The following is a 15,254-nucleotide window of genomic DNA, read 5'->3' on the forward strand; positions in this document are numbered from 1 at the left end:
AAAACTAACATTAAGTTTTGCACTATTGGTTCAGGATGTTAAATTAACTTAGACCAACCTTTTTAGTTTAAACCTCTCTAATTAAAAACTCATTTAATTGAATCCTTTCAGTTTCTTCCCCCTCCATGCCCAAAATTAATACTTTGTGATTTAAAAGAAAATAGCAGAGTGTATACATAGCTTAAATATTAAATCATAGGCATAAAAGTATGTATAAGTCTATGTAAAAACTTAACTGCATTGATTATCTCAAGTGACCGGCAAATTGTTCATCTAGACAAATTTATCACAGCTAGTAACTATATTTACACAATCAGAAAAAAATTGCTGATAATTCTAAGTTTACTCCAAGACAACAGTGAATGAAAAGAAGGAATGTTCTTTTGCAGATGATACTAATGTGCTGTTCAGACTTATTCCTGATTACTCCCTGTTCACACATCACAAGGTACTCTTCATTTTTACCCTTCCACTCCTCTGCAGCACAGCCAGCAATTAGTGGAGAATATATTTAGAAGCAGCAGAAACTAACCAGACATGATATTAAAAGACTACAGATCATTTCATTTTCTTCTACCACAGAAAGCCAGTCTTACTGAGAAAGATAGAAGAAAAACCTGTAAATTATGAACTGATTAATACATAACATAGCCTTCAAGACTCAAAGAGAAGTCTACAAAGTTGCACAAATTACAACACAAAAACCTTATCCACATTTTTGTTTTTATGATGAAGCAAATTCTTTATAATAAAAAGAAAAAAAATCATACGAACAACATATTTATTTACAGATCATTTAATTACAAAGTACAGAAATAGTATGTTTTAAAATATTGTGAACATTTAACTGATGAGGCTAATTGTTCCTCATGATACAAGTCAATACCTAGTGCTCTTGTTAGAATGTTTGAAACAAAAGACGGGATGGGTGAGCATATTAAACTACCGCTACCCCTTTCTTATACATAGAAGTATAAGGTTCCTGAAGGTTGTGGTGGAGACATGTAGGTGGATGATTATAGCGATATCTCTATATGGCTTTCTGTGGTTTATTGCTTTTTTGCATAAATACTTGGGTCTTCAGAACTGTCAACCTGACACTTTTCAGGAACACCAGACCAGTTAAAAACAAAAAAGCCAAAAGAATCAAGTCAATACATTCCTGAATAAGAGAAGACCTGTCTGTTTAAGAATTTTGACTGTAATTTTTAAGTTAACAACACAGAAACAAAGGACTTGAAATATCTAATGTAAGCTACAACAGCAAGTCTACCCCAAATTAACAAAATAAAAACAAACAAACAAAATATTATCCCGCCCCACAGAAACATCTTTGTAAACATGTTTCAAACTTTATCACTAGTATGTACTCCCATCTTCATTCCTGAAAAGATACTCTTCTTGCATGCAATGGGTGGGTCCCCACGTACAGGGACGTGCAGTTCGTGGTGCAACAATTTTTATGCAAGGACTGTGAAAACATGCACCAGAGAACATGAACACCTAGTGGGAACGTTTGCTACAAGGAAATCCCATAGCAAGAAAAGAAAAACAAAAAACCCAACTCTGCAGAAAAAAGTGGTGCAAAGCATGTGTCAGAGTGCACTTGAACAAATGAAGGGCTGGCTGTCCAGAGTAACGCTCTGGCTGCCAGCCAGACTGTGCTGCTGGATCTGCACCCCTGCTGCACCAGAACACCAGGCAATTTTGCTGGGGCCAGCACAAATGCTGGCATCAGCCTCTCCTACTCCTGCTCTGGACAATTTGCTGCACGCTGACACACATGTGCAGGGGTGTGCTATGGGGCACAAAGCAGCAGCACAAATTTGTGACACTGCCATTTGTGCCTCTACACGCATATGCTCCTGCACATGGGAACCAGCGCAATAAGGTTAGTTGGAGTTAAAACTGACTAATTGACTATAACTGTCACAACCTTTAAGGGGTATTGGTGAGCCAGAAAGGAATATTTTTAACACTATTCTCTGACTGAGGGACTGAAGTTAATATAAATGTTTTGCGTAAACTGCAACAACTAGAAGGCTATTCTAATAGCCCCTATGCTGATGTCCTCTACTCCAGTGGTTTTCTGTGAACCCCTAAAAAATTCACAATGGAGTTGCGGACCCCTTCAGAAATTTTGAATGGAGGTGAAGACACCTTTGAATTGTAAGTGTGGGTATTCACATACTTGAAGGGGTCAACAAAGATAACTATGATCAACCAAGAGCATGTGAATACCCACACTTACAATTCAAAGACATCCGTGCCTCCATTTGAAATTTCCAAAGGTGTCCGTAACTCCATTTGATTTTTTTTAGGGGTCCACAAATAAAAAACAGTTGAAAAATCACTCGTCTTGTCACACATCTTCCATTTCATGTGCCTTTCTTTGTAATACCTTCAGTGTTGGACTATGGCAATTGCAATCTCTTTGCTTTCATGTAATAGAAGATCCCCTTTCAGAAAAAGCCTTCCTGTTATAAAAGCCCTGGAGAAAGTATGTAAACACAAAATGTGCAAATAAGAAAAAAAAGCCAAAAAAAACCCTCACACAGCCAGCACCTTAGCAGTCAGAGGATATACAGACATGCTCACTGTGGACCTAATTTAACTATAAGAATGGTTTCTTTAAAGTTAGATTTAAAATGTGTTTGCAGCAAAAGAGCCTAAATCAGAAGTAATTTCACTAAAGCCAAGTAAGTGACAACAAAGTAAAACTGGTAGAGGGGAGAGCAGGCTCTGGCTATTTCAAGTTTAGATTATGAATCTGGTGCACAATGACATGTAAATAAACCTGTAGAGTTTCACATTTTATAACAACTGAACTTTTAATGGCAAAAGTCTTTACATGGAAAAGTCTCTAGATTAAATATGCACATTTAATGCCCTTATAATCACTGCATGAGACTTGTGATCCCTACAAATTGCTTTAGAAATGTACTGGAATCATAATAAAACAGCCTCCCATGCAGTCAATTCACTGTAACTGTCCTGTGGATAGTACAGCTTCAAAATATTCCCTTTTGTGTTATTAGACTTGTGAACTAAAACATTATACATTACTGAAATTTTAGGCAGCATTCTAAAAATAGACAAGAACAGGTTTTAGATCTTAACTATTATTTTCATTTTATTAAAAACATTCTGTTTTTTAATGACTGACTGCTTTCTTACAATTATTATAAATGAAAGTATGATTAGCTATTAGAACTGAACTGAGTAGGATAATTATATTTTGCATCATTTTAATACTTCAAGTTATCATATCCACATGAACTGTCACATAGATGAGATTTAAAATTTCTTTTTTTAAACGCAGACTACCTTAGCATCCACAGATATTAAAGCCATTAAATGATCCAACAGGGGACTGAAAAGTGTGTGTGTGTGTGTGTGTGTGTGTGTCTGTGTGTGTGTGTGTGAAATTTAAAGTTCAACCTGACCTCTTGAAGGTCAGATGCTTTGTTAATTTTAAAATTCATATTAAACCATTATAAAATGTCCTTATGCCACAGATCATGTTATGGTAGTCTTAGGGCCTTGTTACACATTACATTTTAGGTAGCTCCTAGATCTCTTAATCCCTGGATTGTTCACACACTGACACCTTAAATTAGCAGTAAACACACTTTAGGCAGCTTAAAGTTATGCCAACCTGGGACAGGCTTCTCTCTGATCTATGTTATTTAGGTTATGTTCCATTAATGTGTGGCCACTCCCCACAGATGAACTGTCCAAGATGTAATCCTCTGGTGTCCCAGGATGCAGTGTCCCCTCCCCAACCCTCCCATTCTTTGTGGACAAACTTTCCACCCCCTGAACTCTCCTGTCCAGAGGGCGGTTCTGGCACCAAGTCACCTCTTCTTCCAACCCCCATGAGTGCAACCCCATGAAAACAGCCTGCAGGACACATGCTAGTTAGCCAGGTCACAGGGTAGAAGCAGGTCCAGGAATGGGGTGTACAGGAGGGGCAACAAGGTAGGGGGCCAGATCAGGTCCCCATGAGCAGCAGCTTCCTACCCAGGAGAGAGGCAGTAGCTCCCCCAGAAGCACCTTCCCTCACAGCTCCCACTTCCTAGCTACCCCAGAAACCACAACCAGCACCCCAATCCCAAATCCCAATTTATTAAAACATGAGACCTTCTTTAATTTACTTCCTCTTTGTTTCTTTTAATTTTTTTAAATATCATTATAGATTCATAGATTGTTAAGGGCTGGAAGGGACCTTGTAGATTATTGGGTCCAGCCCCCTGCATCGGCAGGAAAAGACAGCTGGGGTCAAGTGAACCCAGCACGGTGACTGTCCAGTCTCCTTTTGAAGATTTCCAGGGTAGGAGACTGCACCACCACTGGAGGGAGTTTATTCCACAATCTGAACACCCTGATCATGAAGGAGTTTTTCCTGGAACTGAGCCTGAAGTGATGTTCCAGGAGTTTGTATCCATCGCTCCTGGTCTTCCCCAAGGGTGCCCTGGTGAACAACTGTTCACTAAGTTCTTAATGTACTCCCCTGATATAGCCATAAGCTACTACTAAGTCCCCGCTCAGCCTTCTCTTCTGTAAGCTGAAGAGCCCAAGTCCCTCAGCCTCTCTTTGTATGGCTCGTCTTGCAAGTCCCTGATCATACAGGTGGTTCTTCTCTGGACCCTCTCAAGTTTTTCCACATCCTTGTTGAAGTGTGGTGCCCAGAACTGGATGCAGTACTCCAGCTGCAGTCTCACCAGTGCGGCGTACAGTTGGAGTATCACTTCCTTAGTTTTGTATGAGATACAATGGTTAATGCATGCCAGTGTGGTATTTGCCCTGCTGGCCAGCAGCATTGCTGCTGGCTCATGTTCATGCAATGGTCGATCACTACCTCTAGCTCTATTTTGGCTGTGGTGCAAGTCAAATTGTCACCACCGAGCCTGTAGGTATGTTGTGGGTTGTTTGCCCCCCCCCCCATGATGGAGCATCCTACACTTCTGAGTGTTGAACTTCATCTAGTTCCAAACTGTCTGACACTCTAGCTTGCGCAGGTCTGCCTGTATCTGCAACCTATCTTCTGGCATGACCACACTCCCCCATAACTTGGTGTCATCTGAAAACTTGGCCAGTGAGCTTTTCACCCCCACATCCAAATCACTGATAAAGATGTTGAAAAGCACCAGTCCAAGCACTGAAGGACATCACTGGCCACTTCTCACCAAGATGATACAGATTCATGAGAACTCTCTTGGTCCTACCATGCAGTCAGTTTGCCACCCACTGAACTGTTGAGCAGTTAAGCCACAATTCTTCCACAAGGATATTGAGGGTCACTAGATCAAAAGACTTTGGAAGTCTACATACATAATGTCGATCGTCTCTCCCATGTCCAGGTGGGAAGAGACCTGTTCATAGAAGGAAAAGAGATTGGTATGCCAAGACCTACCCATGACAAAGCCATTCTGGCTGTCATTCAGAATCTTACCCTCAATAAGCGTATTGCACATAGATTCTTTAATGAATTTCTCCAGGATTTTCCTTGGGATGGAGGTTAGGCTGACTGGCGTATTGTTATCCAGGTCCTCCCTCTTCCCCTTCTTGAAGATGAACACAATGTTGCCCTCTTCCAATCTTCAAGGATCTCCCCTGTGTGCCAAAATTTCTGAAAGAGTTTTGCCAGGGGTTCCACAATGACCTCAGCCAGATCATCAGCACTCTTGGGTGAAGTCTATATTACTTCTTTTTATTTTATCCTTCAGTGATTGACTTTATTTCACCAGCCTTTCCCCACCCCATTTCCTTTCCACCTCCCATTTCATTATACACCATTAAATCTCCCACTCCTGGCTTCATTTGCCTGACCGCCCCCCCCCACACACACCTAGAGCAGGGATAGAAGTCTGTTTTTACACTTAAGATGCAACTGCCCCAAACTTGAGCTGCCACTAACACTACTCAATATCTGAGCAATTCAAAGTACAACATGTAACAAGGCCCTTACTATCATCCTGCATATGAACCTGACAGTTGTATAAGGTTTACTGTTATTTCATAAAGGCAGTGGTAAATATGATCGATATGGACCTAATGCAGCAAAGTGCTTACATATGTAACTTTAAACATCCAGACCCTCTAAGTACTGTGGAGTACTGGATACTATCTTCAGTGTGATTACTTGTTAGCCATTTGTTAGCTACTTCTGAAAGTAAAACTCTATCTATTGCTGAACAGTTGAAAGTGTAGCCAAGAGATAGCCAACACTACTCTAGCAATTGAAATGGGTTAAGTATAAATTCTGTAATAATACAAAAAGGTATGTAAAATAATTATGTTGCATTTACTAGCAGCCTGGAGAACTATACAACCCACTTTACTGAACATTGTTTTTTTTCCATTTAATCCATTTTATTTTCAACTATAAACTATATGGAGGCAGTTTGTCATGATCTTTTTCTTTAACTATTAAAATAAACTTATGATACCAGGCCTACTTATATACCATATTATTTCTCACATACCATATGCCGTATGTGCCTTGTTTGAGGAAGGCAGATTCATGGCTGAATACAGGCCTCACTCACTCTCTCCTTTCATCCAAGGCTTTAACTCAGTTACAGCTGCTGAGTGGACAGCAGCTTTTGGCTGTTTAGCCAATTCAGCAGCATTTCTGAAGGTGTTCAAGCTTTAGCTACAAGGAGAAAGCAAATCACACTGCAGAGTGGGCTCCACCCCGCTGCATGCCAACAAGGAGCCAGTCCTCAGCCCCCATCATTCTCATGCCCCCATTCTGGCACACAAGTCAGCTTCATCTGTTAAAACATGTACCCTAATTTTAGAGGGCCCTCTTTGGGGAAAGGATGCATGTGGTATTTATCAAAAGTACATATTAGGAAATTTGGAATCTGTATACATTTCCAACATATTTGCCAGATATATGCTTTCATTGAACTACATTTAGGTTATTACATGTAACTACCAAATCAATGCAGTTTTATAATTAGTTATTACTTTAATATTCTCAACTATAAACATTTATAATAAATTTCTCATAAAAGAGGTTTTCATGTCCACCACAACATATTTACTTTAGTTGATCTGGGAATACAGAAATATTCTACAAAATGTAGAAAAGACAAAGACAACAGACAGCCTGAGCGACAGATGGCATTTTCAGAATGCACTAGTTAATCATTATTCCCAACCTCATGAAATTTAACATAACTAAACCCTGAGACTTGGAACTTACAATTTAAAAAAACCGAGCAGACATGTTCAATAAACATGTCAACAGACATTTAAAAAGATATACAAGATACTTATCAGCAAAAGAGCCAGTTTTAAAAACGTAAGAGTCTATGAATTGAACAATTAAATTCTTATTCATATGTTTAAATAAGTGCTCCCCCCTTTGATGGCAATTTAACACATGTAATGCCTTTGCAAACATGGAGACTTCCATGGTGCCTAATGGAAATTTAGCTCCCAACTGGCATCTTATGGATTTCATATAGTCAATGAGTGGTTAAATTCTGGGGTACAGGACCTTGTTGACATGGCTGCAAAAGCCACTGTGTTAGTGCAGCTCCAGAAACCAGGTGGTGAACACCTCTTCCACTAAATTCAGGGTCTTATGTGACTAAAATAAGTAGCAGGGGAAAAAAGGGGTGAGTGGCTGTGAAATTCAGCCCCTGAGTTCTAGAGATGTGCCAATGCAGCAGTCAGTTTCACCAGAAAGCTGTCGCACTGCTACCAGAGGTGGGTCATCTGGACCATAACAAGCCCCATGGTCCAGTCCAGCTAGCACAGCCAAATAAGTTGGATACTTCTGGCCTAATGCATAAAAATTGTGGCTTACCTACTTCTTACTAAAAATCAGTAAGCAAATTCAGTAGCAAATTCCACCACCTGAAAATGTGGCCCAGTGAGGTATCATTTCTGCTCTGGAATCACCTTAATGATGGTAATCAGTAGTAAACAAAATAAAGGAAATACCATTGGAATTAATAAGATTTTATTCATATTTTTTATTATCATCTGCTGTACACTTACTTGATGGGTTAGTTTTGCAGTTGTATATGAATAAAGATTTAGAGCAGGTAAAACATTCATAGAATTGAACTAAAGTCAAAGGAAGGAGCATCTGTACCTTTATTAATTAGCAGAGCTTCCATTACTACTTACCTACCAGCTACTTAGAGGATTACATTTAAAAGGTCTGTTCACCCACTAGTCTATTGGAGAATCATGTGTGTAACAAAAATAAATTCCATCATATATTGTTTGCAATTCTGAGGGACACTGTTGGGAAGGTTTAGCAAATTAACCTGTCTGTGATTCTAAACAACTGATTTATCTATTCAGACAGGTATCCTTTAGTACAACTTTCAAACCCTTGAGATTAAAAAATTGAAAGAGAGCAGCCATGGGGCAAGTATATAAATTATGAGGAAAGATTAGTTAAAACTGACCTCCATGACATGGAAAGAGGTTAGTCATAGTGATAGGTTGTGAAGAAGTTCAGAAGATCCAAAGTGGGAAGGGATGGCTCATACAAACAGACATCAACTACATTTCACTGCAGTCTCCATGAACACTCCAGCCTGAATAAATTATTAATTACTGGGAAAGTTCTGTTGAAGTCATTGAACACAAACCCTGCTGGCAAGTGATTGCATAATCAGACCTTTAACACTCCCCCCCCCAAAAAAGCCCAAAAAAACCCAACCAAACAAAAAAAAGACCAGAAACTAGGAATGCCAGGGAAGATAACAAAACTTTGAATCTGGTGTTTAGAGTTTGTTTTTTGTTTGTTTGTTTTTTATTATAAGCAGAATAAGTATATGGAATAGATGACCAAAGAAAGGAACAAAAACATAATGTCTACTTCAATTACCAATTTTACTATATATAATTTTGGACATTAAAGTGAACCATATTACAGTCAGATCTTGTCCTTACATTAAAAAGGCATACTTTAGTACCTTAAAAAGGTATACAGTTTCCTTACACAGAATGAACCATCAAGCAAGTTAGATAGGATCACGTAAAATAGATGACCCAGCAAGCTTATTACAATTAACTATTTGGTTCTTTCAAAAAGACACTGAACATCCCTTAAAAAAATATTTAACAATGAGAAGCTCACAGCAACATAGGACTCCCTCCTCTTCCCCCCACCTGCCCCCACATATTCACTTGTATGGTTTTCTTAATTTTAGTCTCTCTTCATAACACTAATCCTGACAGCAATAAAGTATTCATAACTTTTGTTTCACCAATAAAATTAATAAATAATTAAATTAAAAAGTGTTTCAGTATTTTAGAATATAATATAAGTAAAACATTTTAAAAGTCACATGCATTCCAAAGAGAATGTTTCAGAAGGCAGGATGTAAGATGTGAAAAGTTTAACCCATAATTAATGGTCCAGAGACCCAACAAAACAACCACTGATTTCTTTTAACAACTTAGTGCATTGACAATTTTTTAATAGTTTTAGGTTTTTAGACAGCACTCTCCAATGAAAAATTCTGAGTCCCTCTTCCTCATAAACTACAGTACCAGGATTCCAATTTATAGCCTTCCCAGGAAGAAGCATTTTAGGACTACATGAGGCCCAGAATGACAAAAACTCAATGTCCCCAACATACCTATGTATTATTCAGACACACTAAGGAGAGCAAGTATGCAAAGATTCCGACACAAACAGCTTTTTTCCCCACTGTATTTTTCTTCTTTCATTTTTCACAGGAATGTTCAATGGTTACTAAATCTGACCAGCTCCATTGTGCTTTACCTCTCACTTTACCTCTCACTTCTTTGTTCCTTCTGCCCTCTAGCTACATTCCTTCATTGATTTTATGCTATCGCAGCCACATTTCTGTGGCCATTCTTTTTCTCTCCCTTTTACCACTTCTTTCTCCCTTTCTTCAACTCCCACATTGATCTTTGCTGAAGTCCTACTGTAAGTGCATACTGCCAGCAAAAGTTACTGATTTCCTGGGGATGGGTGAGGGGACATCCACCCATAAATGTGGCAGTGAAAATAAGTGATTTCCCTTTCTTCCTCAAATGTAAGTAGGCACAGAAAGGACCCTTCTTTTCTCCCATGGAATAGGTAATATCCTTTTCCATACCTCTCCACCATATCTGAGAGGTAATTCAATCTACCCTAGTAGGATAATAGGGCAGTTTTCTTGTCTTTTCTGACCAGAGGAGACAAGAGCTCTCAAACTAACTTCTCCTCCCAGTTTGGAAATCAAGGCTACCCTGATACCACCCCTGCTCTCCACTGTCAACAAGCCCTTCATCTTCCCAATCAAAGGGCAAAGAGAAGCTCTGAGGCCGTGTCCTACCTTCTTCACCACTAGAGAAGCAGAATGTTTCTAGATCCGATCTTCAGACAGTGTTTGTCTTCCCAGGTCACTTTAGGACCAGAGGGAAATTCAGAGGAGGCATTCCAGGTCTCCAAGCAGCCTCCTCCACTTCTAGACTTAAAAGAGGTACTTAAAAGAGGCAATTAGGTCAGCAGGGTGGCAGAAAGAGGAGCTAGCAATACGCCATTCCTACTTCATCCGTTGTCTGCAATCATCCCTTTCCTACTTTTAGAGAGAGAAGTTTAATAGATTTTAGCAAAGTATCTTGCATTTAGTGGCACAGTATTGGACTTTTTTTCCTTCAGAGCACAGGCAAAGCAGGGCTTAATACATGCCATCTTCTGCACAGAAGCCATTCAACTCTATAGAAATAAACAGTTGCTTTAGTGTTATCCCCCACTCACAAGAAAACATTCACAATCTGCTTTTGGGTTAAGAGTGTAAACGAAAATGAACTAAGAACAGTCATATGCTTCTTCAATTCTTATACTGCCTATATCTTTTCTTCAGATTTCAGAAATGTATTATAGGTATCCTGACATATTTCAGAATGACTATCCCAAAAGATTTCATTAAGAGACTATGGATTCTTATCAAAACTCCTGAAGATACATTTTTAAATGTCTTAAAGCAAAGCTTTTCAACAATTTGTGCTCAATTTGGTTGATTCTCTATCATTTGATTTGCAAATAAAAGCCGAATGAAATGTGCCTGTTTAGAGGGTAAGGCTGAATCTTTGAAGCTATTTTTTTAGTTAGTTATCAGGTGTGCTAACTTTGTAATGTGGTTTATTCATTGTTTGAAAATGAATAATTTTTTATTTATTTCAAAATAAAATTACCTGGAGATAAAAACACTTTCTTAGATTCTGTGTGTTTTGTCATTTACATGATTTCTTAAGATACAGATTAAGAAATCCAATATAGAATCTGAGACAAAGAACTTTTTTTATTTTAAATTTAGAACTTCATTGGAGAATTATATTGCTTTCTGACCACAACTGTAAAGATACATTGTATTCAAGCTTTAAATTAAAATAATAGAAACTCAGTTAAAAACTACAGTATTCATTATTCAGCCTTATTGCGAAACTTTCCCCAAATCAGTAATAAACTTTACATTTACTTCCAGAAAGTAAATAACAGGTTACAATTTCCTTTTTTTTTTAATTGTTGTTAAACACAGATGCTTTCTTTCCAGCATTATTTTACTTTTTTTTCCATAAGATTATTACTGACTGTAAAAAAATATTTTCCTTGTAGAAGTATTAGAAAGGAGGGTTGTCAGGCAAGAGCAGGAGTACAATGCAACCCAAACAACATAGGTTGTGTGTGGCAATATGCAGCTCAGAAGTTACCTTTAGACTTTCTATCAATTAAGCTTGCCTGATCCATCTTTTCTCCAACGGCTCAAATCAGCCAAGGAAGCAATATATTGTACCAATTGTGTTAATTATTTTAGGAATTGTAACAGTTACTTAACAGTTTTGCTATAGTTGCTGTTTTTTTCTCTGAAACTGTAAAAGCAAAATGCATTTATTAACAGTAATCACAAGGATTCTACAAACCTATTAAATTTTGGAGACAAGGGTATTTTCCTAATTCATAAGCAGTATTTAAAGTATAGAGCTTTGAAATACCTCTATCAATTCTTCAACATCAGAGCAGTAGCATTTCAATTGGAACAATTTGGAACAATCCAAAGACTGCTTCAGATATTCTAGTAGTAGTTACTATTTTTATGGCTTGGCTCAGACTTGCTTTAATCTCTTTATTTAAGGAGAAACTGCAAGCTTGCCAACTTTAGCAAATGTTAAGCACTTTAGTAAATTCCCTGTCAATACAGGTCACGCATTCCAGGGAACAAGTATGTTGAAGGTAAATCCTGCTGTTTTATCCAAAGGAAACTTGGATAAGGTGATAAAAGGGACTGGTAAAACTATGTGACTAAACACTACTTCCATACATCAGTCTACACTTTCCTTGCATGTTGACTGAGCTGTTACATGATGTCGCTCACTCAGTCTCTCGTTATCCTTTATTGATAATATTTTAAGGGGCAAATTGTCATATGTAAAATATGGACTTCATTACCCCCCACTCATTCCACCTGGCTTCCTATGTACACTTGTTCACAATCTACCGAGTCCAGAAACCACACAGAAGTGAGCACAAAAGTCAACTGAAGTAGCAGAAACTGAAGGCATGTATGACTAACACATGAACAAATGAGCACGACACTGCTGTCATTTGAAGGTGCAGTCTGTGAATGAACACTTTCTACACAATCCAAGTAAAAATCTCCTAAACACTGCTTAGTTGAGACCTGTTCAGATCATTTGTATTAACCACCAGGTAGAGTTTTACGTCCTTCCTGAACAACTGAATGGCCTTGTTCAGGACCTTCAGGCCTCAAATAAGTGTTTCTCTTTTACCTTCTTTTTTCCTTTTTCTTTTTTAAACTTTCTGAAATCAAAACAAAACAACCCCCCACAATTGGTACAGAAGCAATCAGCTGTTGTACTTGGATCCCGATTGGCAGTATGCCGCCTCTGCCCGTGATGTGCGCTGGCAGCACCAATGCACAAGTTTCCCGCTTGTTAAAGACTCTGCCCTCCCAGGTGAAAAGGCCGCATGAAGCCTGACCTGGAGAGGGTGGGTATGGAAGAAGGGTTTCCCACAGCCCCATTTCCAGGACTTCCATAACCTGACCCAAATGAGTGGGAGCAAAAAAAAAAAGGAAAGGTCAGCAGGGATCTCCTGCAGGGAGTGGAAGACATGCCCCCGGAGGGTGACAACTCCCAGGAAAAAAAGGGGGAGCCTCCGTGCTGTAGCCATCCACTCTCCCAGCCTATGTATGCCCTGAGCATGAGGCCAGGTGCCCATCACCCGCCAGCACAGCCGCACTTCCCCACCTGCCCAGGGCTCCGGCTCGCTGCAGATCCCTTCCAGCAGAGCCGCGGCTGGGGAAGGGGTGGAGGGGGAGGGATAGAAAGAGACAGGAAAAGCCATTACCAGAGTTTTGTTCCCGTTCTTGCTGAGGGGACCGCGGAAAACTCCCTTGATGTTGCGAAAGTGCCCATTGCTGAGGTGCGCGGAGCTGATGACAATGTAGTAACACTCCATGGGGCGGCCGCCGCCTCCGCCGCAGCCGCGTCCATGCACCCCGCGGCCGGCGGCTCGGGCAGACCCCGGGGGGTGGCCTCGCGGGACCCGCGCCCGGTCCCGGCTCTCGCCCTCCTCCTCCTCCCGCGGCGGCGGCAGGGCTCGGCCCCCTCCCTTCGAGCTCAGCCCCGGCGCCTCTCGCAGCCTCAGTGCAGCGCTGGCGGCAGCGGGAGGAGGAGCAGAGGCAGCGGCGGCGGCATCTCCGTGGCTTTGCGAGAGGCGTGTGAGCCGCTGCCTCTGCCAGGCATAGTGCTATTATACCGCGCAGCCTTGCCGGTCCGCTGCACTGAGCCAATGGCAGGGAGCCGCTGGGCTGCTCCCGAGAGCTGTCAGCGCGCGGCATCTGGCACACGCCGCCTTCCCCGCCCCGCGCCCCCGCCCGGCGCAGCCCATGTCGCAGCCCCGCCACGGCCCCTTCCGGCGCCCGCCCAGGTAAAGCAGCGAGGATCCGGGGGGCGGGAGCCGCGCCAGGACTCGCGCCTCGCGCCACCCGCTCCAGCCCTGCCTCGGGCGCCCGGCCGCCGGCTCCACGGGCGGACGGACTGACGGACGGACGGACGATGGACGGATGGATGGATGGATGGATGGGGGGGGGGGGGGGGGCTGAGGGCCAAGCCCCGGGGAGCGCACTCCCAGCCCTCGTCAGGGGTGTCCCGCAGCCCCCGGCCGGGCCCGCTCCTCAGGGCTGCACAGCGCCGGGCAGGGCGGGGAGGCAGCCGGCGCCCGCGGGGCTGGGAGAGGCCTGGCTGGCCCGCGAGCAGGGCACGGGCGGAGCTGAAGGGGGACCGAGGCGGCAGCATTTGGTTTCTTCTGGGAGGTTTTTGCAGAAGCCTTGAAGCACTGGCGAAGCGGCCCGATCTTCTCCGCAGCCACTTGGGGGAGTCTGGGAATCTCTTCGGCTGGGAACAGGGCTCCCAAACTTGGAGGGAAGGTTGGCACGGGGGGATGTGCTTAAAGGGAAAAGAGCCGGACTCCCGTTAGGGTCCGCGGTTCCCTTGGAAATACAAATGAGAAAGACACCTGTCAAGCGCTTCCTGCTGGTGTTAGGTATCCAGGTTGTGGCCGTATTGGTCTAGAGGAAAAGGCAATTAGAACTCGTAGCAGAGATGGTTATCTTTTATTAGATCAAGATTTTTGCACAAAAAAAAAATCTGTAGAGAAATTCTTTTTTGTGGGGGGGGGTGGGATCTTGTTGGTCTAATAAAAGATATCATCTCTACTATGAGTCCTGATTGCCTCCTCCTGTTGTTTGCATTTTCCTAAAGGTGGGTAGCAACAGCTGCTTACCTAGATGTCTTAAGTTTTTCTCTTTTTTTGGATCTAATCCCTGCTTTCACTAACCCAGAGTTTCCATGGTCCAAGGCCTAGATCAGGGGTGCTCAGCCTCTGTCCTTCAAGGCATATGCGGCCCATAGAGCCACATCTCCCTCATGCGGCTCCCCACTAGTCACTAGACTGGAAATTTGGGGGTGAGGGAATGTAGTGGCTATTAATACCACCCTCCTCCCCTACTGCCAAATTGCCAAGCCCCAGCAGGAATTGGTGCAAGACCATGCCCCCTCCCACCTGCACAGCTGCATTGGGGACATTGATGAATTGAGTGGGGCTGGGCTTCCCCCCCCCCTTTCTCTGTGGGGTCTGCTGTAGTACTGGATTGGGCCCAGGGGTGGACCATGCACTGCCCATTTAGCCCACCAGAGAAAAAGGTTGAGCACCACTTGCCTAGAGATTAAAGATGAAAATA

The 15,254-nt window shown here is 41.9% G+C and overlaps 1 protein-coding gene across 1 annotated transcript in view; it reads right to left on the bottom strand.

The window, feature by feature from the left end:
* The window catches only part of ZNF804A (zinc finger protein 804A), a 309,586-nt gene extending 294,934 nt beyond the window's left edge, over positions 1–14,652 (bottom strand). The window contains exon 1 of the mRNA XM_090045284.1: positions 13,361–14,652. Coding sequence (XP_089901410.1) covers positions 13,361–13,471 — 111 coding nt within the window. The 5' untranslated portion in view covers positions 13,472–14,652. The remainder of the gene's footprint in view (positions 1–13,360) is intronic.
* Between the last annotated feature and the right edge of the window lie 602 nt (positions 14,653–15,254).

The sequence above is a fragment of the Crocodylus siamensis genome, chromosome 4 (assembly GCF_052110815.1).
Source record: "Crocodylus siamensis isolate JL-2025a chromosome 4, ASM5211081v1, whole genome shotgun sequence".
In the NCBI taxonomy this organism is placed as follows: domain Eukaryota; kingdom Metazoa; phylum Chordata; order Crocodylia; family Crocodylidae; genus Crocodylus; species Crocodylus siamensis.